This window comes from Pisolithus orientalis, assembly GCF_024613125.1.
Source record: "Pisolithus orientalis strain OTSU chromosome Unknown F5J12scaffold_28, whole genome shotgun sequence".
Classification (NCBI taxonomy): Eukaryota; Fungi; Basidiomycota; class Agaricomycetes; order Boletales; family Pisolithaceae; genus Pisolithus; species Pisolithus orientalis.
Window position 1 is genome coordinate 344,646 of NW_026260809.1, and position 25,627 is coordinate 370,272.

Genomic DNA, 25,627 nt, shown 5'->3' on the forward strand with positions numbered 1-25,627 from the left:
TGTAGGGTGTAAGGACGTGGCAAGGTAATAGGCGTACAGATTGAAGAAAATGGTGATGACAATAGTAGCGTGAAGAAAGCAAATAAATGGTGGACTCGCGGAAGGGTGTAACGCGTGGTATTGGCACCAAATACTAAGCTTAGATGAGATCCATGGATTTTACCAATTCGTCCAGTTCGTCTTTGGAGGCCTTGTACTTGGCTTGCATTTCCTGTTTGCCGGGTAAGTAATTACCGTATGCAAGCGTATCGATGGCAAAACGTACCTCGTACTTCTTCTCCCAATTGTCACGTTCCTGTTCGAGCCGCTGGACTTGGCGTTCAAAGTGCTCTGCCTTGACGTCTACTTGCCGCAGTCTACGATCGTGATCAGAAGCAATCTCGTGGTCAGTGGCAAGTAAGACGTACTTCTCCATCGTTTCCTTGACATTCTTCTCTGTCGCGTCTAGTTCCTCCTCAAGCAATGCAACTTTGCGAATAAGGTTCTCGCTTGTTGTTTTAGAGTGTGCGCTGTCTTCAGAAGATGTCTTGAGCTCGGTGACCTTTGTCTCCGCCTTCTCCAGGTCTGCTTCAAGGACAGATACTCTGTGGTTCAAAGACGTGATTTCCTGGTCCTTCTTGTACAGTTCTAGTTCCAGCGATTTGCTTTTGGCTTCCGCAGCTTCTGCCCGCTCGGCCGCGGCGTCTGCTTCATTACGCAAAGCAGTCATTCTCTACAGGTGCGATGAGCACGAGAGACGAAGACACATGGAAAAACACGGACTTCCTTGATCTTGTCCATGGTGGTATTTGGCTGAGGAGAGACTCTGTGGCTCGGCGGTGGTGGAAGGCAAGGACGAGTGACTGGCACTGGTGATTATATAATCAGATACAGCATGCGTGGGAAACTGAAGCTAGATTTGCCTTTTCCGATCATCAGAGGAGGATGGAAAATGATATTTGAAAGATGGACTCGGCAGAAATTAATTGCAGGGTAGTCAGGCTGAGCAACAACTTATCAGCTATCAAGGAGACGCTGGTTACCCGCAAAGCATACCAACTTTAGCCCCGACAGGACTAGCCAGATCAAATTAAAGGGAGTATAATATTGTCGTCGGTTCGCACGCAATGATCAATGCACCGGTCGCACAGGAGGGCAAGTAGCAGCAAGGTTGAGAGAGACCCATTGTCCTGATCCCATTCCATTTTATACCGCAGAACTTGCCCATCCTCGAGGCTGTGATAAAGTGAGTCGTGTATACATTGCCGCTCCTGCCCGGTACGAAACCCTTGACCACCGCAGCATCCGAAACCGGCTTACCGCCTTGAAGAGAGATCGCGCAGAGTATATCAAGCCATCCGAAGTCAATGCCCTATACCAAGCCGTCGTGAAGCAAGGTGGCGTGTTTCCGCCGTCTGTTTCCTGTGCGATGTTGACCCCTTCACCCTGGCAGTCACCAAACTCAACGACGTGCGTGACGATAACACCACCTACAACAATCGTGTCGACACCACCCTTGCCGACGTGTTCAGTCTGTTATCGCTCTGCTATCTCACGCTCGGAAAGACAAAGGAATGTCCCGCAGCGTATTCACAGCTGGCATCCATGCGGGTTAGTATAAATATATCCCCTTCTCTCGACCTCGAAGAGCTACTCGTCTTCCGTTTACGATACTAATGCGTCTTCGACGTGTGACGAATGGGGATCTCTACCCGTCTTTTCGGGAGCGAAGTTGCTGCGTAGCCCTGACCTTTTTCAGCAGATCCCTCTTGTTGTCCATCATCGCATGAAGTCGTACTGACGGAACACTCCCTTTACTTCAGCAAATTCTCACGCATATGGAGGAATCGGGGCTGTACAATGAGTCTGATGTCCTTCCCTTTCAACGTCGCTTGCAAGAACTGCGATCTATGGTCCAGCACGATGCCGAGAGCGGGAAGCATCCGGAAGCAATGACGAAGTTGCTGGAGCGGCAACTTAATGAGTTAGGTATATATCTGCTCATTTATATCCTCCAAATTTAGATGCGGCCGCAGCACTCACTAGCCTTCTCGTATAAAGATGCTATCGTGCGGTCACTACAGGAATCATTGTCCGACATCTCTGTCGAGCTCATCCCCATTCACCAACGCTTGATCACTATTCGACGTCAGCTGGTCGCCCTGGCTGTAAAAGAAGGAAGCCACAAGGCGGAGCTAAAACCTCTCGCTGAAGAGCTCCGAAAGATTGATTCGTTGAGTACCCTTTCCTCGTGATTGGTGCACCGCTGCGCCAGCGATATACCAGGGTAGCAATTGACAGTGACTGCCACGCCTCTCGTAGGAAACGGGTAAATGGGAAGTTCCTCGGTCCAGGCGGCATAGTACCTGCGTCTCAGGCTATTTGTTCATCCCTCTTGGAAGAATGCTTCGACATCTTACAGCAAATAAAGGCTCAAGATGAATCTAAGAATGTCGCCAGCTCTCTGAAGCCGATACACGACCGATTGGAGGAACTCCGTGCTGAGTTGGAGAACCTCGTGCTCACACACCGATGGAGCTTGAGGGAGACCGATCTGTACAATTATTCTTTGAGTCTCCAGGAAATCGATAAAATGCGGATTGATGGCAAATTTGTGGACGCAGATGGCAACCGGCCTCCAGGACAATATGTGAGAGAATTCTTCTTGTAATAGTCAGGCAAACTGACCGCTGCGCTTGCAGGTCCTCCTCTACCTACTCCGGCGGTGTTACGGCCTGATATACCGGCTACTCTCATCGAGTGAGCCAGTGTCAGAAGAACTGATCCCCATAGTGAGTGAGATCGTGGTGTTGGACCATGCACCCTCTGCTCACCACCAATCTATTAGGCCAACAAGCTCTCTACAGTCAAGAAGTGCCTGAACGAAGTGTACAAGTATGGGGGTCCATTTAGTCCTCGAGATCTTTACCCCGTGTGTCATCACCTCGTCATTCGTTGCCCACTTTCCGATGTTAATTGGTCATGTTTAGTATCAACTGGCGTTATACCAGATCGACTCCATGAGGAAAGATGGAAAGTTCGTGGGTGTCGATGGAAGTGTTCCCGAAGGTCAGGGAATCGTCATGGCACACTTGAATGAATGTCATGAGCTCTTGGAGATGGTAGGTGGAGTGATCTTTTCTTCACCGTATTTATTACTCATTACAGAATTTAGTTGAAGGAATCCATGGACGAAGAGAATAATCAGTACTATGATGATGACGACGACCGAGACCCAGAGTCAACCTGTGAAGACGACGTTGAATAGTTGCGAAACCATGCACCTTCCTTACGTCTGATGTAATTTGTAGACAGTTAGCTTGCATTAGTTGACTACGCCACAACCGTCGGTCATTTACTCTTGACTACGAATCCCAAATTTGGCTTGTTTCAAAGCTGAGATGACCTGCGGTGACACTGCCAGATCATCGACGACATGGCAGCCAATCACCACAACATCTTGCATGACCTGCTCCGTCTTTCAGAGCAGCTTCCACTGCTCGATCAGTTTGGCTACTCAGACCATCACATAGCTTACCAAGGCGTCGACCAATACAGGAATATTCGCGACGACACTACACCGTTCTTCGCCTCCCCGATACCCTTGCGGTGGCGCTGACGACGAGCAAGCCTAGGCAGCTAGTACATTTGGCAAGCGTGAGGGTCATTTTTTTTGTCGGTCAATCCATCGTCTCGCGAAAGTGGCTTCACCCTTGTAGGGGTTTAAAAAAGTCCTACTCCACGTGCAACTTTGAAAGCGGCACGTCCCTCAGCGTATTCGGCAGGAAAGCTCCTGGGCTTTCGTCAAGTCTTCCATGGTACGTCAACAACGCTTACGGTTGACACCACCTCCGTATCATTCACCTGCGACGCATCTCATACATGTAACTCAAGCGCTCTGCTCGTGGTGCGCTGTCAAGCCGCTTCCTCAACAGTTGAAAATCGATCAGAGCACATCCAGCCGCGCGTCAGCTTTGAGGAGGCAGCACAGTAGTACTCGTTCTGGAAGGCTACCTTCCCCGAGAACGTGCAAAACATGCCTGGTGTTGCGCGTGGATTCACGAGGGGTTTATAGCTGGTTAATACGGCCATAGAGCTAGGGCCTGGTGCACCGAAGAAACTCGAGCGGCCTGATTACCGGACAGAGCTTGCGGCGACTGCGGTTGGACCAACTACATCAATTCCACCGAAGAGGACAGTGCCGTCGCGGACGCAAGAAGTCACGTTCCGTTCTATCATTGAAGACTACGGGGCGGAACACAATTTGCTATTTATACCCATCGGAAGAGCACATGAGAAGTCGCGTATGCCCCTGTTTAGAGTGTCGAACGCGAGCGGGAAGGGTGGGATATTGGTTTATGTCCACGGTGATGCTGTGTGGGCTCCTGAAGGAGACGAGTATCGGGCAATTACGCTGGAAGAGATGGTCTTGAGAGTGAATAAGTGATTCTGTTTTTTAGGGGGGTACTAGGACTCACCGTCCAACTTGCGGTATTTCCTGCGGAACTACTTTACATAAGTATAGTAGTGTACAAAGTCACATTACAAACAAGCTATGGAAATGGAAACTTTTACCTCCACTGAACTGTCTGTGTCCTCCACCAAATGGTCCTCCTTCAAACTGCACAAATAGAAGTGAGACCCACATGATTCATGTAGAACCCATTCATTTACCCTCTTCCTTGAGCTGTTCACCATCCTTGATACATTCCCACAATTAGATGCATCTCCATGTCCAGGATCTAGTTGTAGTGCAAGGTAACATGTTTTGTGGCAACTTTTCCATAATTGCTTGACCTGTTTACATAAGGACTTAGAGCATGCACTGACAAATATCATCCCCTACAGTGTACTGTTACCTTAGTTTCACAAACAGCTGTGCCCTTCCAAAAACTGAGCTACAAAATAGTTATGAATGACACTAATCCACCAGCAAATATATAAATTCCAGCCCAAAAATCACAAGCAAGGTAGTCACCACCACCAGAATATTTACAGTTCTCCTGGTTCTGGATATTCAAAGAATCTTTGCTCTAAAATATTACCATTCTCTATCTGTCACAAGTGTCACATATGTGACTCTCAGACTCAAACCTGGTCCAGTCCAGACCCATAGCCCCTATCTCCAGTCAAGTCCAGACCTTGCTCCAGCCTGGATAGCTCAACTCTGGCCCTAAGTGACCCAAGTCCAGCCTAGATCACTCAAGTCCAGTGTTTTACCCCTATCTCTGGTCCACTCCAGCCTCTCAGCCTTGCACTACTCCACCCCAGTCCTCCCAGGTCCATGTCCAGGTCACCCAGACACAACTCAGTCTATTTTCTGATGTTTGTGCTATATTTAGTTTTAGTCCCTGATCTCTGCTTACTGTATGAAACCTGTGTCCAACTTCGGTTATGCCAGTCACCTGGACTTTGACTATTAGTCTCAGCACAGCCTCTGTGGCTGTCCACCCTTTGCTAATCATCTTACTAATAGCTTATTAACAAGTCTGGCTCTACGTTCATTACCCCAGACTGGCCTCATGTATTTAACCCCTGTATATACTTCATAGCACTCCAGTCAGAATATCAACTTAGTATCACCCTCCAAGTCTTCTTAATAGCTAAAGCTGAGCCTTAAGCTATCCCAGCCTCTGTCCCAAACCTCTCCCTGGCTTGCATAATGTTATGCTCCAATGTGGTGGCTTCATCAAATGGACTAGTGTGATGTATGGGTTTACCCTCAGGTGACCAGGCTTCAAGACCAGGTGACAGGGGCTAAGGCCAGGAGTGTGGGAAACTGACTGGTCTTGGAGTGCACACAGGGGGAAGCTGGTCTGGGGTTGGATTTACCTCCCTTGGTCTCAGCTTATGTGCTGTACCCTTATGCAGGCTGGGGATACATAGCTTAAGGCTCAGCCTTAGCTATTAAGAAGACTCAAGGGGTAATACAGAGTTGAGGGTAATACTAAGTTGATATTCTGACTGAGGTGCTACAAAGTATGTACAGGAGTTATATACATGAGGCCAGTCTGGGGTAATAAACATAGAGCCAGACTTTTTAATAAGCTATTAGCAAAATGATTAGCAAGGTGTGGACAGCCACAGAGGCTATGCCAAGAGTATTAGTCAAAGTCCAGGTGACCAGCATAATTGGAGTCAGAACAGGTTTTGTACAGTAAGCAGAAGTTGGATGAAAGGACTAGACTAAATATAGCACAAGCATAGGAGAACAGACTGGAGTTATGTCTGGGTGACCTGGACATGGACCTGGGAGGACTGGGGTGGAGCAGCACAAGGCTGGGAGGCCAGAGTGGACTGGAGATAGGGGTAAAACACTGGACTTGAGTTATCCAGGCCAGAGTTGGGTTTTCTAGGGCTGGAGTTGGTTTTTCTAGGTCAAACTAGGACTGGACTTGACTGGAGATAGGGGCTAGGGGGTCCAGAGTGGACCAGGCTTGAGTCTGAGAGTCATGGATATGATGACTAGACATGAAGTGAGGGAGAAACACACTATGGGCCAAACTTGTCATAACCCCTATGGATCCCTTTGGTGATACTGACTTTGATGGGCTCCTTCTGGAAGGGGGATCCAACACAGAGGAGGTGAGAAGAGAGTATGTTTAAGAGATTTGCAAGGTAGTGAAAAACTAAGGTTACAGAGTATTGTAGCTCTACTTTATATACCTCCCTGAAGAGGGCACACAATGACTCTGTAAACAGTAATCTGCTGTGGACAGTAAATGATGAAATAGTGATGAGTCAGTATGACTCTGTAGTGAAGGAAACACTGCCCAAACCAGCTGTGCAATCAAGTGCAGTGAGGGGGCCTAGCAGCTGACAGGAAACAAGGTGGAAAGACATACTGTACAAGTATAAACAAGGAATGAAACAGATGTAACACACAATGGGGCAATCAAAGTGCAGCAATGACACTGTGAAGGCTCTAGACCATGACTAACTGCTTCCATGAGTGGTGGATGACCCAGACCACAGCCCAAATGGACATGGTGACAATGGTGACAACCTGGAAGCTGAGAGTCACAAACACATAAGTGTCATGTGACCAAAAATGGAAAGGGGGTTGGTTGAGGTGTAACACATACAGTGGCTCACAAAATTGTCCCAATATTTGCATGTCTTTCATTAATCATGGTGTAGTGAGTGAACTATTATCATTGAGTCCAAGGTATTGGTGGATGGATCAAAGCAGCTGGTCATGGCTCTCTGATGAGCCATATTACATAATATTTGGATAGAAACTGATGACAGAATACCCAAATGAAAATGAGAGCTCATTGGGACAATTATGTAGCTTTGTGATATATTGGGGATGTAGTCCTTGGGAACACATATAAAACATGGTGATATGCTCACTGATGCCTACATAATGTATCACATGGTCTAATGAATTATTTGTCAACAAACAAACAATACCAAACAGTGATTTTGCACCACTAAGCCTCCTTGCTGTAACACAAGTCAAGAAATGATCATTCTGGCTCATCAGGGACATTCTCTCAGGGCAACCTCAGCAAATTCTGGTGTACACTATAGTATAATCAATGGAATATGCCATCAGCACCATTGGTCTCTTCAGAGACCTGCTGGAAGTCATCTCCTGCACTGTTTCTCCACCAATGCTCCATGTGTCCTGGAACTAATCAGTACTGTGAGAGCTGAAAATGATGTGGAGGTCCAATCTGGCATTCATCCTATCACAAACAAACCAATCACCCACTAACTACTACATCATAGCTGAAGAAAAGCCTGCCTGAAAGCTCAGGTGAAGCACAACCCTCCTTGGCATTCCCAGTATCATGGGAGGGTTGGCCAGACTGTACTCTGAGCTGAGCTGGGGATCACTGGGAAAGAGTTATTTGATCATATAAGACTACAGGAAATGTCCAGTGCCAGATAGAAGGCCAGGAATGTGCAACCTGGTAGCTCAGTAGCATATCCCTCCCATGGTACCTGGAGTGAGAGAGGGTTTAGCTTTATCCTGACCTCCATACCAGTTTTCCCTTCACAGAAATGCACTAGTTAATGGGTGATTGGTTTGTTTATGATAGGATGAATGCCAGATTGGACCTCCACATCATTTTCAGCTCTCACAGTACTGATTAGTTCCAGGACACATGGAGCATTGGTGGAGAAACAGTGCAGGAGATGACTTCCAGCAGGTCTCTGAAGAGACCAATGGTGCTGATGGCATATTCCATTGATTATACTATAGTGTACACCAGAATTTGCTGAGGTTGCCCTGAGAGAATGTCCCTGATGAGCCAGAATGATCATTTCTTGACTTGTGTTACAGCAAGGAGGCTTAGTGGTGCAAAATCACTGTTTGGTATTGTTTGTTTGTTGACAAATAATTCATTAGACCATGTGATACATTATGTAGGCATCAGTGAGCATATCACCATGTTTTATATGTGTTCCCAAGGACTACATCCCCAATATATCACAAAGCTACATAATTGTCCCAATGAGCTCTCATTTTCATTTGGGTATTCTGTCATCAGTTTCTATCCAAATATTATGTAATATGGCTCATCAGAGAGCCATAACCAGCTGCTTTGATCCATCCACCAATACCTTGGACTCAATGATAATAGTTCACTCACTACACCATGATTAATGAAAGACATGCAAATATTGGGACAATTCTGTGAGCCACTAGTGGTAAGGGTACAGCACATAAGCTGAGACCAAGGGAGGTAGATCCAACCCCAGACTGGCTTCTGTTGGAACATAAAGTGCCACTGTTTGTTGGCACTTAGGTGCGATGCTAGTGTGCTTACATAAGCACAAAAAGCACACATACTTGTAGTATTTCCTACTAGTATTCCCTCAGTAGTTTGTTCACTACTGAGGGTAAGTCTGTTCATATTCCAAGTATTCTACTATACTGACATCCTGTAGTAGCCTACAGATATTTCCACAGCTTCCCCCTGTGTGCACTCTGAGACTGGTCAGTTTCCCATGCTGTCAAGTCCAGGCCTACTCTGACCAACTCTGATGCTAGACAAGGTCTGAGGAGAGGTATGGAAGCAAGTCTGACACAGATGAATGGAACTCTGACTAGCAGAGGATCAGCAGGTACAAAGTCCACTGAGGCAGGGGCAGAGCAGAGTGAGGGTGTCAGGTTTAGCTCATGCACTACCCCCTTGCATGAACTCAGCCCTCATATTTCAGAGGTAGAGAGCAGACAGAAGATCAGAGATAACCCCAACAGACAAAAGACAGAGAGAGAAGGAGTAGGAATTTTGGTGATATTTGTACTGGAGAATGGCAGAGTACTGTACATGCTTATATACTACTATGGAGGTACAGTAACTGGAATCAGAACTGACATACAGAGACTTGTAAATTTTCAAGTAAAAACTTCCTGGATGATGAATGAAGGGAAGATGGAGAAACATATAACAGGTAACATAGAGCAAACCAAAAAGGGAACAGTCTAGGTGCTGAACCATGAGGTGTGCATGCTGTGGAATACCTGACTGTGTGCTGTCAAGGAGAAGTCCAAAGGCTGGACTGGCAAGGGTCCATGACCATTTGGAAAATGGTCTGCACAGTCTGATGGTAAGCTGTTACCAAGTCTGACAGCAGCCAGGGCAGAGAAGGCTTGTAAACAATAGAGGGCAGGTGGAGTTGGTGCAGAGTGAGTGAATGACTGGCAGAGTAGGGTGCAGAGTGAGCAGAGACCTGGACTGAATACATGGTCATGATGCACTCTCCCAGCCTTGACTCTGGACCTCAGGACTTGGCCCCTAACTCCCAGCCTCAACTTTGGGCCAACTGGTGTGGGTCAAAGTGTGGAAAGGTGGTGTAAACCAACCAAAACCAACACAAAAGACACATATGAGTGAGTGGTGGTTTGCCTCCACAGAACCTGGAGGGCAGAAAAATCTAAAGTGGGGTGTTTTTCAAGTGGAGTGCTCCTGATGTGAGTCATCAACAAGTTATGCAGGTGTGGGCAAATGGATGATGAATGTGAGAGGGATGCTGAATAGAGCAAAGGTATTCAGTAGAAAGGACTCCTGGCACAAGTTGATGTCAAGTACAGGAATGAATGGATGACTAAGTGTGTGTGCTGACTAAGCACAGATGATACTTCAGATAAAGAATGGTGGTAGATAGACCCTTAATGGAGCCTCAACTACCACAGAAGAGAGTAATGACAGATAGACCCTTCCATTGAGCCTCAGCTGTCAATGATGAGTCACTTCTGAGATGAGCTGAACTGACTGCTTGAGTGACTTCTGGTTCATTGGGTGGCTTGATTCACTTGGTTGTAGTTAAGTACAGGGGAGTTTATATAGTGACTTCCAAAATTGATTCAATGTTTGCACATTTTGGGTTGTTTGTTGAATTTATCAAGAACAAAGGCAAATAAATTAGTATCCATAAAGGTATATACAATTCAAATTGCCATGTCATTGAATCAATTTTGGATGTGTGTATCAGAGATATAGAAACTGATAATATTAATACTTGTATGACCTACCTTGGCTTTTATCACTGCTTGGACCCTTCTAGGCATACTTTCAATTAAATTCTGATACACCCCTGGGTCTATATTATTCCACACCACTGCCACTCTCCCAAAACTCCCAAACTCCCTTTGGCCATGTTGAATACTTGTTGAGCTCCTGTTTGATGTGATTCCAGAGGTGTTCAATGGGGTTCATATCTGGAGACTGTGAAGGCCAGTCCAGAGCATTGATATTGTTGTCCTCCAACCACTTCTTAGCCATTTTAGAGGCATTGTCCTGTTGAAAGATAACATCCTTCAAAGGAATTCCAGAATCTCCCAAGCTAAGAAGCAACTAGTGCTCCAAAATGTCCACATATTAGTTAGCATCCATCCTCCCCTCAATCTCTGCAAGGTGGCCAACAGCTTCCCAGCCCATACATCCCCATACTATAATGTTTCCTCCTCCATGCTTGACTGTTCCCTGTATCTCTCTTTCAATAAGCCCCTCTCCTGCCTGTTTCCACACCCAAACCTTCCCATCTGACCCAATCCTATTGATTTTGGTCTCATCTGACCAGATAACCCTTCTCCAGTCCTCCACAGTCCATTCTTTGTATTTTAGAGCAAAGGCCAATCACTTCTTCCTGTGAATTATAGAAAGAAGTGGTTTTGTCTTCTCCATTACAGCCTTGAATGAATGTTTTCTGAGGACCCTTCTGACTTTTTGTGAGGAGAGTGGATTGGAGATTATGGAATTGATGTTCTTTGTAACCTCAACAGCATTGGTGGCCTTGCCTGTGGTGATTTGTGTGATAATAGCATGCTGAGAGGAGGTTGGAAGCTAGCAGGATGTCCAGAAGTAGGTGCTTGTTGATAAGGAAGAAGATTCTTGAGCACCCTGGAGACTGTAGGCTGGCTGATACCCAGCCTGGAGGCAATAGTGCAAGTAGAATGACCATTACAGGACAGAGAAATGGTGTTTTGCTTCTGAACAGAGGAGATGGGGTGCATAGTACAGTTAGGAAACATTGACAATGTTGACAGTGGTTAAATAGCTTGGACCAAAGTCATTGCTAAGGTACAATAACCATAGCAACCATCTTTGATGAATTTTGAAATTGTTTTATGTGATATTGGTTGGATTCTGATGGATCCAACACATAGTTACAAAATTGGTCCAATGACATGATGATTTAACTCAAGTATATTGCCATGGATACTAACTCAAATTACATAATCCTATTTTTGATGGATAGCCCTGTGCAAATGGTTTATGTCATCAACTTACACTCTGGTCTTGTTTGTCTTTGTTCCAGATAAATTCAACAAACAGCCCAAAATGTGCAAACATTGAATCAACTTTGGAAGTCACTGTATGTTGAGCAATCTGGTCATGGAAGGCACATACTGCTTCAAGCTGACCTACATTGGGATTACCTTCATCAGCCCCACCCTTATCTGCTGATCCTCCAGGCCCTCCTACACCTTGCTCATCTGCATGGACATTGTGTCCTGGCATCAGACCTGTTTTGGCATCATGAGTACAGATGAAGTTGTGCAGCACACAGAGTGCTGAGGGGGTTTGGCCTTGGATGTCAATGTTGTACTTAGGGCTTAGTAGTAAGATGCAAAAATGATGCTTGAGGACACCAAATATTTGCTCAATGATGTTGTGTGCAGATGAGTGCTGGAGGTTGAACAATTCTTCTTTATTCCTAGGTCTTGTCAGTTTGGCAGGACAATAAGATGGATAATTCAAAGAAAAATACCTTAAATGTGCTCAGTGCCACTCTGTGAGGTGGTAGCAGGTCACCCAGTAGGGGACTAGAATTCCTGGGCACAGGGGGAATCCAGCATCTGCAAGGAAAAACTTTCCTGTTGGGATGTCAAGCCCTTTTGTACATGCATCCTGGTATACATGCACATCAGTAGCTGAACCCTCCCAACCAGTCAATGAGTATGTAAAGATCAGCTGGAAATCACAAGCAAACAAGCAGTTCTGAGATATGGAGCCTTTGCAGTTTTGGTACACCACCTGGTCCTCTGACACCAGGGTGGCATGGATATGACTCCTGTCCAATGCACCAATCATGTCCTTGAAATATGGCCAAAATCTTTTATCTCCCCTAATCTCTGGCTGAACATCATCAGCACCAGGCATCATGACATACATGGAATAGAAGGGTGACAAGGATAGGATGAAGAGCATCTTGCAAAAGTACCTGATTGAGGAGGTTAGAAAAGTATCAGCAAACTAAGGGTAATGACATACTGAGATATGGTCTCATTTGGCTGTTGAAAAAGTTCACTGATGTACCTGATAGTCAGACCCATCACACTCATATGTCTGGAGGAAAATAGCTAGTTGCTCTTCAAGTGAAATGAATCAAGAGTTGCCATGACTGATCTGGCAAGGCTCCTCCATGAGTCATGCAAAGACATCAGCATGAACACCAAGTTCACATCAGATTCATTCTGGATGACCTGTGAGGAGCTTGATAAGCCATTCTTCACTGGTTAGTGCTGACATGTGGTGGGGCTCCAGAATCCTTCTGATTGGTGTAGATTAGGCTTCAGTACAACCAATGATGCAGAGGATGATATTGATGACAAGAGTGATATGGCACAGCAAGCATTGGCAGTGAAGCTCCTCATGATCACCACCAATATTAACATCATCCATCTCACATACAGGAGGAAATGTTTCAAACTCAATTCAAACTCACTACATGAAGTGCCCCAGTGGGAACACATGTACAAGCAATGAAGGAGCTAACTGTGATTTACCTGAGGTTTCCAAATTAGCTCTTAGTCTTGTATGTCATATGCAGGTGTTTTGGAGATTTAGGGGGTGACCAATTTGCACGTGATCTCTCGTCACGTGATTTACTTCAACCTCCGATTGAAAACGATAGCGGGCCGTGAGCGTGTCACTTGGTCGGTGGTGAACTCGTGCAAGCATGTGGGTAAGTATGGAATGCAAGGCTTGGTTTGCTGGTATACGTGTCAACGTTAACGCGCATTTTAGACGGAACATCGCAATCCCGAAGGTCGTACATATTGGTTCAATACGGTGACGCGGGAGAGCGTTTGGGAGAAGCCAGATGGTGAGGCCTAGGATTTGATACATTTTGTATCCTGGGCCATTAATTTCGAACCTCTGTCCAGACCTAAAGACTCCATTCGAGGTAGGCAAGTTTTCGACATTCTCCGCAAATCTCATGTCGTGTCGTGTGCACAGCGCGCCTTATCCGAGACGAAGTGGAAAGAATACTTTTCCGGTGGGCGCAAATACTACTACAATGTATGGGCCTATCACAACATTTGTGGCAACACGCTAACCTTTCGCATAGACGGAAACTAAGGAGTCCAAATGGGACATGCCAGATGAGCTAGTACTTCTCCTTGAGAAAGTTGAGAAAGAATCTAAGAGTAATCAGCTTGTGCTAGCAAACTCAGTGTCAGTCATAGAATCACCACATCCTCGACTGCGAAACATACTGACTTCACTTTCAGTCCTCCGCCAGCACAGGCTTCTCCCGAACCTGCTAGTGGGCCGTCTTCTCAAACCAACGGCACTGAGGGTGCCCTGACTATACCTGGTACAAATCTTCCTTTCTCATCGTCCGGTGTTTTGCCAGCTCGCCCGAATCTGCCTGATGACCCCCTGATTCCCCACAACGGATTCCCCACGATAGAGGAAGCCGAGAAGGCATTTATGCACTTGCTGAGAAAAGCGGGCGTTGATGCAGATTGGAGCTGGGATCAAACTATGAGGGCTATCATCACCGATCCATTGTATAAAGCACTGAATACACTCGCTGAGAAGAAGGCAGCTTGGCAGAAAGTAAGTGGAATTCTTTACAACGTATTCGCATACTGACTTGGCTTGCAGTACACTGAGGGTCTGCGACAAAAAGAAGAGGAAGAGAGAGAAGCGAGGTTGTCTAAGTTGCGCCCAGCGATCAGAAACATGCTTAAGGGCAATCCTAACGTCTTCCACTATACTACGTTTGGCACAGCAGATAAACTCTTTGCACAGCACCCTATCTGGCAGCAAGCGAAAATCGAAGCCGAACGCAGGCTTGTTTTTGAGGAGTATGTTGCTGAACTAAAGCAACGGGAAGTGGTGCGTGGCCCGCCCTCTATATTACTATATCTTGCTTAATCCTGGTACCGTCGCCGCTAGCAAGAAACAAGGGCAGCAAGGACACGCAGCATATCAAAAGTCGTATCCCTCTTTAAGGAACTCGGTGTTGACGTCCTGACTCGATGGCGCAAAGCACTTGATATGCTCGTTGAATGTGAGGAATGGAAGGAAGATCCGGAGTTGCGTAAATTGCCAACTCTTGATATTCTCCTTGCTTTCGAGGACTACAGTCGAGTCAAAGAACGTGAGTTCGAGGAACAAATGCGCCGTACGCAGGTTGAAAAGACTCGCTCCGAGCGCAAAGCCAGGGAGGCTTTCAGGGTATGTTTCTCCGTACGCCATAAATGGATGTCACGGTAACATGAGTTCCAGGGCCTCTTGCAGGAACTCGTAGCTTCCGGTAAGATCAGAGCACGCGCGAAATGGAGGCAGGTCTATCCTTCTTTTGCGGCGGACAAGCGTTACCTGAACCTTCTTGGCAAACCTGGGTCTAACCCGCTTGAGCTCTTTTGGGACGTAGTCGATCGGCTGGATCAACAACTCGACGCAAAAATTGCGATCGCGGAGGAGTCCATACGCAAAGTAGAAGCGCCCAACGAGTCGGCTGAGGATGCGGCAAAATCCGGGATCGTGATGATTGCGCCGGAATCCACTTTAGAAGAGTTCGCGGCAAGAGTGAGAAGGGATCCAGAATCTGCAGGGAAGTTAGGCGACGAGGAACTGCACGAGGTCTTCCGTTCTGTAAGTCGATTGTTTTTGTGTCTCTTGAAGCGTGTACCTTACGTTGATATTACTGGAAGCTGCACGAACAAGCTATTAAGAAACAACAAGAGGAGAAGAAGCGTTACGAACGCAGACAGAGACATTTGCAGGATGACCTTCGTTACGCGCTCAAGAAGCTCTCTGAACCGATAGACATCAATGGTTCATACGAATCGGTAGGTTGCTTATTTCGTCTGAATTTGGCTAGCTGTGTTTCATGTTGTACATATGCAGGCCGTTCCGCTGATTGAGCACCTCCCGGAATTCAAGGCTATTGAAGACGAAGAAGGTCGCCGTGCTGCTTTTGCCAAGTTCGTGAAGAGACAGAAAGAGCGCATGCGAGAAGCTGCGTCTGAGGATGGTGCGTCGACTACGAGCAGGAAGCGTAAGGAGCCTGGCCGTGATGGCGAAAGAGACCGTGACAGGGATCGCGACAGGGACCGCGACCGGGATCGTGAACGCGATAGAGAGCGCGACAGGGACCGTGACCGAGATGCGTACCGAGACAAGGCTCGTGATTACGACCGCGACAGGGAACGTGATCGAGACCGTGAGCGGGACCGCGAACGTGATCGTGACAGAGAGCACCGAGATGCTCGCAGTTCTCGACATCACCGAGACGACTACGATGATTACTCACGCGACCACCCTCGCGAGAGATCTAAAGATTACGGATATTTAGAGCGGGACCGAGAAAGAGACCATCGGTCTTCAAAGTACAGTCGCGATGAGCGTGATACCCGAGACGACAGGAGACGTCCCCGGAGAAGTTCACGGGAGCAGGGGCATAGCCGCGGATACGAAGGAGCGCCGCCTTACGGAAACGAAGACGAGGAACACGACCGGGGCAGGGAAAAACGGGAGCGTAGCCGGGACGAGCGCCGGGATACGTCCAAACATGGTGAGAGAAGCTACGGTGAGAGGGCTGAGAAGGTAACTGCTACTTGTTCGTGTAGGCACTCCGGCTCATCATTTGTTAGCGACCAAGGTATGATCCTGATATTGAAAGCCGTAAAGAGAGCAGAGAAGAAAAATCACACAGGGCCGAGACTCCTGAAGAAGGGGAGATATGAGCAATTACATAGTAACATGCAGTATAATCTCGGGCTAGTGGATGCTTTCGTATGTACGTAGATGAATGGAAAAGAGTTTCTTATGGCATAGTGAGCACTATGGACTGTCCGAAAACTGTATGGAGCCTATGCGTAGACGAGTGTAAGGGTGCTTGTTTTTGATAGTCTTTTGATAACCCTTTCGCCGTTTCTTCTTGAAGACAACTTCCATAGCCCCCTTTGTGTGTTCAACCACTGTTGCCTCCACTTTGACGCGTCCCGTTGGGATGAGAGGGTCTCCCCTTAGGGTGTAGTCGCGTGACCCTACTTCATGTATGTCCTTGAGCACGAGGACGTCACCGACGTTGACGTCCTTGATGTGGGGTACGGTGAGAAGATCGCGGGGGGTGAGAATGAATTTTCTTCCGACTAGAGAGGCCACGATGTACTGAGATGGCTGGGTTCGGATGGCCTGGAGTGCGGCAGAGGTCGTGCCGGGCAGGACTGACTGGGCGTGAATGGCCCGAGTGGCCGTGACTTGATAAACGTCAATAAACGGGTCGCTTTCGTCAAGAAAACACGACTGCTTTACCTCTACGAACGTGATGGGACAGCCAATTACGAATGTGCCAGCTGGCCGCCATCGTGCGGAGAGTGCTGAGTAGCAGAAGCGTGTGTGTGACACGGAGTCACGCTTAGTCACGCTCCGAAGCGATTGAGGCGGCGATTTAAAATTCACCATTTGGGTCGAGAACCCGAGAATTCCCTACGCCTCATCCCAATTCTTTCTCTGTCGCGACCATGCACAGAATTGCACTAAGAAACTCGGCGCGCAAGGCTGCCTTGGCTGCAGCACCAAAGGTAGCTTGGGCGTTCGGTGTTTAGGAAAAAAATGTACTCACTGAGCCTGTTTTTTTCTTCCTTCTTTCGCAGACGAACGCTGCCATCGCCGTATTCGTTGCGCGCTCGTATGCTACTGCAAAGCCTGGTATGTAAATGCGGTCGGCTTTATATCATTCGCTCTGACATACTCGCGCTCCTTTGTGCCATTGTCATTCAGCCGCCTCCGAAGTCTCTTCAATACTGGAGGCCCGCATTGCTGGTACGTCTGTTGGTGGTAATGTGGAGGAAACGGGTCGTGTCTTGAGTGCGTGCCTCCGGTTTCTTGATTGCCTGTTGACGAACTCAACTTCCTCGTAGGTGTCGGTGACGGTATCGGACGCGTCTGGGGTCTTAAAAACGTGCAAGGTATGGCGGCCTTTTTGTCCACATAATAAAAACTTGACTCTCTTCACCAGCCGAAGAGATGGTGGAATTCTCTTCCGGCGTTCGCGGCATGTGTCTGAACTTGGAAGCGGACAACGTCGGTGTCTCCATCTTCGGTAATGACCGTCTCATTAAGGAAGGCGACACCGTCAAACGTACTGGTCAAATCGTCGACGTTCCTGTCGGGCCTGGTCTCCTTGGCCGTGTTGTCGATGCTCTGGGTAACCCCATCGACGGAAAGGGTCCCATCGAGGCTACAGAACGTCGTCGGGCTTCCTTGAAGGCTCCCGGTATCCTTCCTCGTCGGTCCGTCAACCAGCCCATGATGACGGGTCTCAAGCCTATCGATGCAATGGTACCTATTGGCCGTGGCCAGCGTGAGCTCATCATCGGCGACCGTCAGACCGGTAAGACCGCGGTCGCTATCGACACCATCCTCAATCAGAAGCGTTGGAACGACGGCAAGGACGAGGACAAGAAACTCTACTGTGTCTACGTTGCTGTTGGACAGAAACGCTCCACAGTCGCACAACTTGTCAAGACGCTTGAAGAGAACGATGCCATGAAATACTCCATCATTGTCGCTGCCACCGCGTCTGAGGCCGCTCCTTTGCAGTACCTCGCCCCCTTCTCTGGCTGTGCCATGGGAGAGTGGTTCCGTGACAACGGCAAACATGGTCGGTGTAACGGATTCCTCTTTGCACTGCGCCATCTCACGTAAGCTCACAGCGCTCATCATCTACGACGATTTGTCTAAGCAGGCCGTTGCGTACCGTCAAATGTCCCTCCTTCTTCGTCGTCCCCCCGGTCGTGAGGCCTATCCCGGTGATGTCTTCTACCTCCACTCCCGCCTCTTGGAACGTGCCGCCAAGATGAGCGAAAAGTTCGGCGGTGGTTCTCTGACGGCTCTCCCCATCATTGAGACTCAAGGTGGTGATGTCTCCGCTTATATTCCGACCAACGTAAGTGCAATGCACTTGCATGAGCAGCCTTCCATCTTACTTCGATGTACAGGTTATTTCGATCACTGATGGACAAATCTTCTTGGAAGCTGAACTTTTCTTCCGTGGTGTCCGCCCCGCCATCAATGTTGGTCTCTCGGTCTCCCGTGTCGGTTCAGCTGCCCAAACGTTGGTACATGGTTATTGTGGCGTTTGTCCCCTTCCTTACCCTTTTGTAGGAAAATCATGAAGAAGTTCGCCGGTTCGCTCAAGCTTTACCTTGCCCAATACCGCGAGGTTGCCGCCTTCGCCCAGTTTGGCTCTGACCTTGACGCATCGACCCGCTTCCTGCTTAGCCGTGGCGCCCGTCTGACTGAGCTTCTCAAGCAAGGTCAATATCAGCCCCTTCCTATGGAGGTCCAGGTTCCTATTATCTACGCTGGTGTCAACGGTCTCGTGCGTGCTTCCTTGATCCTCGACGTATCACCCCTAATAACTGCTGCAGCTTGACTCTATTCCTGTCGAGAAAATCACCCAGTGGGAAGCTGAGTTCCGTGCACATTTGGCGGCTACCCAGGCCCCCCTTCTAGAGGAAATCTCGGCCGGAAGCGTTACTCCAGAGATTGAGGCCAAAATTAAGAAGGTTGTCGAGGACCATGTCTCTTCTTTCACATCGTAGACTTGACTTATTCCGCGTATATACCATACGCTCTGGCGTTGGGGACTAGACAATGAACTAAAATGCATTTCCCTATCTTGGTGGATATAATTCCTCGACCGTCTCCTGCAAACAAATGTGTGTGGAGCTGCAAAACGATGCCAACCTAAAATGATTGCAATCTCTCGTACTACATACGTGGCAGACAGCTGCATCGACAGTGCTTCCATCCCCCACACGAGCATGCCCATACAAGCAACCAGGGAGAGCCCAGGTAGCACATGGCTTACCATAGGAGCCACCTGGTGCCGAATGTTTAATTATGTTTCGATCCACAGGGCGCAGTACAGGCAACTCTGTTTGCTACATCCAGTAGATTGTTGTTCCCGGTATCGATGGTCCGAAGCAATGAGCGGGTTGTCGAGATCAGACACGATGCGAATTTCCGCATGAAGCTGGGTCTCGAGGATACAGTTATTGTGCTGCCCTTCTTCCATGTTTGGGAACTTCTCGCACAACCTGAATACAGTTCTCTGTGAGAAGGAATTGTACGCCACATGATATGGCCTCCAGGTCGTCACTAAGTTTGATGGTAGTCTCGCCAGTGTCAGTGATGGCGTCAACCCAACGATAGTTAACGCCTCGTATGCGTAATCAGGTCATTAATTTCGATGCTGTACTGGGAAACCTTAGCAAGGCGACGGGTTGGCCTCTCCACCTGTGCCCGCCGTTTAGTATAGGTGGCTTCGCAAAGCGAACGTAGGAGACGGGATTTCTGGGGAACGGGAGCGGTCTCCCCCTTCCCCTGAGCAGTAGGAAGAGATCAACACCCTGGCGGTTGAAATCTTTAGCCAGTATCACAATTTACGCCAAAAGACTAGACATCATTCGCGGAAAGAGGGGTACCTCGCCACGGTACGCCGCCTCGCGATACAGTACAGAGTTGGGGAATTCCTCGATGGAAAATGAGGGCTCGTAACCCTGTAGGATTGTTGGGAGGTCAAGCGAGAATGTGGTCGTGGCTTCAGGCATCGTCGTGACCCGCTTCTCGATGTTCTGCCTGCAACGAGAAAACAGAAAGGGCAGAACATTGTATGCATCTTTAGTTTCGGGGCTGGTGATCGCACTGAACAAGTCACGCACAGCCCGATCGTCTTCGATGGTGACCGTAGTGTCGTTCTTTGCAAAGACAAGTGTGAAACACTCACGCTTGTCGAATGCAACTGCGAAGACCTCTCCAGGCTTGCCCGTCGCCAGTGCCACCGATAGTGTTGAGAGCACAAGAGTTGCTTTGACACCGTTGCGAATGAACAGGTTACTGTGTTCGCTGACATCGTGGTAGGGTAAGTGGTGGGCTGAGTAGCCAAACTGATCGAGAAGTTAGAAGCCGCTCTGAAAGACGCGCTTGTTCGAGCAAGATATTCGCATGGCCGGCTGCCATTTCGTTGATGTAGGGTGTCTGATGATCTGTAGTATCGTCGCGATCGCCGCAGCTTTGAAACCAGGGAGCAGCGTTGGGGATGTTCATCAGGAAGGCATTACGCACTAACTCAAAACGGAGGATGGGGTAATAGTGAAAGGAGCTATCATGAATTTATTCTCGTGTACGTTTTGTGAACGAAACCAAGACTAGGGGATCTTGCTTTGTAGGTTCACAAGCAAGGTGATAAATTACAGCAATTCATTGCAGGGCTCTAGGCACTTTGTAGGCACCCCAACTTCATGTTTAGTTACGCCTTCCAATAGCAATGACTTGCTCGCATGGCATCTAGCCCAACCTAAATATTTGCTCTCAAGTACAACGTGTATGGTAGCTACCACTATACCGCGACATCCGATGGCTGGCCATTGGGTCCTCCGGCAAATTGGCTTGCGCAGTCTGTAGCCGTAGCGGTCAGCGGCATGGTCTTTCCCATATGTCTAGTATATTCGTTCATCCCGTATACTTATACCTAAAGCGGTTCGTCAGTTAGTGCGAAGACTGGAAACACGCGTATGAACTTGCCATTTAGTCCTAGATGCATTACAGGTCAGTTGAGCAGGACACAGGGAACAGAAAAACAAACCTTGCATCTACTGCCTCCTTTCGTACCGCTCGCCGTGGGTCATCCAATACCTTGCCAAGGTCCTTCAGTACCTGAACCTTGTAAGGATGGAGGATATCGTAACGTATCACGCCCGGTAGGAGGGCAAGGTATTTCAGTGCTGCAATGCGAACTCTCTGCAGACCGATAGTGACGTATTCCATCGATGTTAATAGAGCACGCCTGCTACTTGGCAATAGACACTGACGGAATCTGGCATTTCTGCCACCATGCTGTTCTTGAGCATTACAAGGACCAATGCAGATGCATATGTTGTTAAGGAACTCTTCTCGTCCGATGCAGCGTCGACGGTGTTCGTCAAAATATTTATGATATCTACGCGGAGTGCAGGGTCTTCTAGGCCGAGGCCGCGGATGAGAAGTGGCATTAACTATAAGAATTATGGTCTTCAAACCGGGGACAACTGCACAGTTTTCAAACATACCTTTGGCATTTGAGATAGGTACAAGGCTTTAGGAACTGCGTTTAACACAGATGCCAGTGCGACCAGGTATGCCGCCTCTCGCCTGGATCCTGGACATCCAATGAACCATCTAATCTCGGGCCCTGTGATGCGCAAAGCTCACCAGTGACAGCTTGTGCTGCTTCTAATATCCTCGGTAGCACAGCGTCGAGGTACTTCTGTGCATACAATATCTATTCGAATGGAGCATCAGATAAGGATAGGTGATACTTGGACAATTAGAACCTTGAGTATCGCGTGGTTGCGTTTCGTGAGAACTTCATCCCTGGTAGCTAGCATTCCAAGTGCGTGTGCAGCTTCCCAACCAACGTCGTCTCCGTCGTCGATGAGAATAAAAAGCTTGTCGGTAAGGACCATTGCGGACGGATGCGATCGAACGAGTAAAGCTCTCGTGATCTAAAATTTTTTAATCATAAGGTGAAATAGTAGCGGACTGGGACACTTAGAATCCATACCGAAGCCCAGAGTGCCACTGCATTCCGTCGGTCGCCGACAGAAATGGTACGGTTGTAGACAACGTTGGACCAATAGTTATCAAGCAGATAGTCTAAGAATTCAGGGATGTCTAGAACGTATTGTTTGAAACATGAGGGGCTCGGCGAATCAATAGAAGCCATACCGTCAGCGCGCTTATTAACCAACGAAGCAAGCACGTGCGACGCTGCCTCCCTCTGCGATGGTGTGCAGTTATCAGAACTGCACCAAGTTATGAGATCCGCGAGGCGCCCGGATAGCCTGATAGCATCTAAAGAAACCTAGTGGAAATGAGCGTTGACCATGTAAGCACATGGACAATTCCTGACTTACATCTCTTTTCATCGGGACATGTGCTGCTGCATAGAGTAGCACCGTGTTGCGTTGGCGAGTACTTGCTCCTGCCTATTGATAAAAATGTAAATATACGATGTATAGTGGAGAAACCATCATAAAACGTTACAGACATCCATGGGTTTAAATTCCTCTGACGAAAAGGCGAACTCCCCACCCGTGACCGATTTTACTTGTCCGCCGAGATAAGCACTGTCCAAGCCACTGAAAAACTTGTTTTGTGACCTGAAATATCATGTTATAAAGCAAGGACAAAGAGATCGAACAGACAACGCACGCAGTAGGTGAAGCCTCGAATGACCAACCTTATTACACGAGCGACTACACGCAAGAGGCGAATGTCTGCGAATACTCGCTCGTCATTTACAATAGCAGCCTCGAGACATAGTCGGAACAAATGAGGTAGAAGTGTGTTTATATACTCTGGAACGTCAGCGTCAGGACGTGATTTGGAAACCTTCGCCGATAGTGTATTCGCGAGGGCAGTCAGGATAGCGTGAGCATATGCTGCAGTAGGTTCCATTTCCTTCGCATCCGGTATATATGCGGGAGGAGGATCAGCTAAAGCGGTGGGCAATGGGGAACGGAGCAAGTCCAATTTTGTCGTAAGCCGAATCACGAAGGTCTCGAATAGCTCTGGATGAGCACATAGCTGACTCAAAGAGCTCAGTGCGCGCCAATACTCTGTACGCTGTGAATGGGCATCTCGTAGGTGGAGCACGGTCGGGAAGCGCGAGGAAAAGAGGGGGGAGGACTTGTGAGGCGAGATGTTGTGGTGCGAGAATAGCAATAGACGACAGTAGCGACAGTACGTCTGAACTGTAGATTGGTGAGCCTGGACTTATGGCGTAGAAAACAGTGCGGCGACAAACGTGACATCCTCGGCCTCGTCTGGTTCTTTGCCGACGAACTCGCTCACTTCCAAGACTATGTACCCTAGCTCGTCCTTTGTTACCGCAGAAGGTATGCGTATTAATGCAGCCAGCCCGTGGAGGCTTGGCACTCGAGTGGTGGGAGCCTTAAGCCCGACAATAAGCAGTCCGAGTACGGCATCTTTCGAAGGAGCAAGCAGGTCTTGCAGCAAAGGGGTAGAGCCACTTTCTGTTACTACGGGCTTATCAGGTGTGGGCAGGTCTTCAGGTGGTGCCAAGGAATTGAGGAGGTCCGTCAGAAGAGTAATCACGGATGGGCGATTCGAAACTTCCATAGGGTCGTGGAAGATGGTAACTAGCTTGTCTGCAGCCTGTGCAACTGCATACGACGACAGGTCTTCTACATCAGCGTCAGTCAGTTGCAACAAACGCGATATGAGGAATACTGCAAAGGCATACGGGCAATGGTAAGAAATGAACATAGAATCTTCATTCCAGCTGTCGCCTGCGGCTTTTCAGGCTCGCCAATTGCTTCGAGACAGTCAACGCAAACTGTCCGAACAAGATCGTCCATGTTATCAGATTGACCTTCGTCAGTGACGACCGGATTAGACTGCAACACGCGCACGAAGACTTGAAGTGTGTCCAACGAAGCCTTTTCTGTGGCAGGATCGACTGGCTGGAAAATCTAAAGGTTGATGAGAAACATCTATTCAGAGGGTTGGAAGTGACCCTGCAGAACCTCGAGCTTCAAGGCGCTCCATAACTTTGTGCCAAACTCACGAGCCACTGACGGGCCATAGACAGGCAGACACTGAGACATAGCTCGGAGAGTGTCTCGCTAGGTCGAAAGAGTTGAGATTGAGTGTGACATCCGCAGGTCGTACTGACCTTGGTGACAGGTGACCCAGCGGTGAGTTTTTCCAGAAAGAGGGGGACTCCAAGACGGCCGAAAGCAGGAGTCGCGCTTAAACACGGTCTACAGGAAAGAACGATGTGAGTGGTTACCCTCCGGGGTGATTTTCTGTTCGCACTAATTAAGGTGCGGAAGGACGCTTACAGCAAGGAAGACTTGAGATCATCAGCACTGATCCCGTATGGATCGTTGGGTGGTGGTCGGAACGTGATGGGGAAGTAGCAGAAGGTAATGTCAAAATAGTCCTAGAGAAACACCCAAAAGCGAGTGTGAGCCGACAACTAAAACTGCGCCCTGGTCACATACCTCCACGTGCTTGGAGATATCGAATTCCGTGAGTATCACGCGGGCAATGGCGAAGGCAACCGTCAGGTTCCTAGGGTCCTTTTCCCCCGACGCCAAAGCAGCATAGCCTTCCACGAACTGATCTCCCATGGCTTTGAGGTCATCCGGGTGACTCTTTAGTAGCGTGTCGATGGTGTTGAAAACGAAGAAACGAGTTGTTTGCACCAGCACTCTCATCTTGACATGGGTGAACATACTATAGATACTTGAGATAATATAATAGGAAGGAAAAAATGCGGACAGCATACGCGTTGAGAAGATCAGGTACGTCAGAGGATGCCAGTGCAGGGGACTTGACCAGATGTGAGAGACCTCTAAGAGCTGGCGTGATCGTTTCGGTATCCTCCAACTTCGTGCAGTAGAAAGTTGCAAGGACGTGCACTGAAGCATGCCGATAATGAGCCGCAAGTATGTAGGAACTTGAAGTAGAGATAGCGTACCTGCTTGTCGGTTGAGCTTTTCCTTCGGGTATCCCTCAATGACTAGCGACAAAAACTGGACGCCTGCAACTGCGTAAGTCAGAGTGCTCCAGGACTTGAAGCCCACATTCCTTTCGTGCGCAAAGTATCCTCCTCCGAGGTTAAATACTCTCCTAATGCTTTGACGATATCGAGAAGAGAGGATTCTCCGGATGATAATGCTGGTTCGACACTTCAACTTCACAGGACGATCCTAGCGCATTACTGTTGGACATACCCGAAATGACATGTTCTATTTCTGCAGCCTTTTCAGAGGCAAACCAAGAGCGAATGTGACGCTCCAGTCCCTCCATTGGTGTGGATGAGATTAGATCAATTTCAGAGTTCCAAATAGTCCCGACATGACCGA

The 25,627-nt window shown here is 48.2% G+C and overlaps 7 protein-coding genes across 7 annotated transcripts; 4 read left to right on the top strand and 3 right to left on the bottom strand.

The window, feature by feature from the left end:
* Window positions 1–139: 139 nt before the first annotated feature.
* Window positions 140–981, bottom strand: F5J12DRAFT_771836 (tropomyosin; the record flags this gene model as incomplete). The annotated part of the gene is made up of 4 exons (XM_051742257.1): window positions 903–981; window positions 408–848; window positions 266–356; window positions 140–211 (listed from the first exon to the last, which is right to left on the bottom strand). Exons 2-4 carry the CDS (start codon window positions 707–709, stop codon window positions 140–142), a joined length of 465 nt encoding a protein of 154 aa, XP_051597581.1. The 5' UTR covers window positions 710–848; window positions 903–981.
* On the top strand, window positions 948–3,299 carry F5J12DRAFT_277556 (uncharacterized protein). The gene is made up of 11 exons (XM_051738714.1): window positions 948–1,134; window positions 1,197–1,225; window positions 1,282–1,376; window positions 1,433–1,590; window positions 1,803–1,968; window positions 2,041–2,212; window positions 2,302–2,629; window positions 2,682–2,771; window positions 2,828–2,911; window positions 2,970–3,101; window positions 3,148–3,299. The coding sequence occupies exons 1-11, from the start codon at window positions 1,114–1,116 to the stop codon at window positions 3,181–3,183; spliced, it is 1,311 nt and encodes a 436-aa protein (XP_051597582.1). The 5' UTR covers window positions 948–1,113; the 3' UTR covers window positions 3,184–3,299.
* A 495-nt stretch (window positions 3,300–3,794) lies between these two features.
* F5J12DRAFT_784726 (uncharacterized protein) lies at window positions 3,795–4,426 on the top strand (the record flags this gene model as incomplete). Its single annotated transcript, XM_051743087.1, has 2 exons — window positions 3,795–3,797; window positions 4,055–4,426. The coding sequence occupies 2 exons, from the start codon at window positions 3,795–3,797 to the stop codon at window positions 4,424–4,426; spliced, it is 375 nt and encodes a 124-aa protein (XP_051597583.1).
* An 8,975-nt stretch (window positions 4,427–13,401) lies between these two features.
* On the top strand, window positions 13,402–16,426 carry F5J12DRAFT_784727 (uncharacterized protein; the record flags this gene model as incomplete). The annotated part of the gene is made up of 12 exons (XM_051743088.1): window positions 13,402–13,407; window positions 13,470–13,548; window positions 13,610–13,629; window positions 13,683–13,745; window positions 13,795–13,901; window positions 13,958–14,288; window positions 14,337–14,570; window positions 14,631–14,912; window positions 14,964–15,332; window positions 15,392–15,529; window positions 15,588–16,286; window positions 16,334–16,426. 12 exons carry the CDS (start codon window positions 13,402–13,404, stop codon window positions 16,424–16,426), a joined length of 2,421 nt encoding a protein of 806 aa, XP_051597584.1.
* A 79-nt stretch (window positions 16,427–16,505) lies between these two features.
* Window positions 16,506–17,071, bottom strand: F5J12DRAFT_277808 (ribosomal protein L21-like protein). The gene is made up of 2 exons (XM_051738717.1): window positions 16,998–17,071; window positions 16,506–16,942 (listed from the first exon to the last, which is right to left on the bottom strand). The coding sequence occupies exons 1-2, from the start codon at window positions 17,047–17,049 to the stop codon at window positions 16,524–16,526; spliced, it is 471 nt and encodes a 156-aa protein (XP_051597585.1). The 5' UTR covers window positions 17,050–17,071; the 3' UTR covers window positions 16,506–16,523.
* Window positions 17,072–17,176: 105 nt separating this feature from the next.
* Window positions 17,177–19,368, top strand: F5J12DRAFT_848069 (P-loop containing nucleoside triphosphate hydrolase protein). The gene is made up of 9 exons (XM_051746421.1): window positions 17,177–17,266; window positions 17,339–17,393; window positions 17,466–17,552; window positions 17,606–17,653; window positions 17,704–18,348; window positions 18,401–18,633; window positions 18,686–18,801; window positions 18,852–19,068; window positions 19,118–19,368. Exons 1-9 carry the CDS (start codon window positions 17,207–17,209, stop codon window positions 19,289–19,291), a joined length of 1,635 nt encoding a protein of 544 aa, XP_051597586.1. The 5' UTR covers window positions 17,177–17,206; the 3' UTR covers window positions 19,292–19,368.
* A 1,504-nt stretch (window positions 19,369–20,872) lies between these two features.
* On the bottom strand, window positions 20,873–25,626 carry F5J12DRAFT_952698 (ARM repeat-containing protein). The gene is made up of 22 exons (XM_051749827.1): window positions 25,496–25,626; window positions 25,335–25,439; window positions 25,240–25,302; window positions 25,048–25,180; window positions 24,761–24,995; window positions 24,599–24,699; window positions 24,430–24,517; window positions 24,281–24,379; window positions 23,998–24,226; window positions 23,539–23,938; window positions 23,422–23,485; window positions 22,972–23,357; window positions 22,780–22,891; window positions 22,646–22,717; window positions 22,458–22,593; window positions 22,294–22,403; window positions 22,064–22,234; window positions 21,942–22,011; window positions 21,800–21,888; window positions 21,563–21,745; window positions 21,337–21,491; window positions 20,873–21,284 (listed from the first exon to the last, which is right to left on the bottom strand). The coding sequence occupies exons 1-22, from the start codon at window positions 25,569–25,571 to the stop codon at window positions 21,236–21,238; spliced, it is 3,126 nt and encodes a 1,041-aa protein (XP_051597587.1). The 5' UTR covers window positions 25,572–25,626; the 3' UTR covers window positions 20,873–21,235.
* Between the last annotated feature and the right edge of the window lies 1 nt (window position 25,627).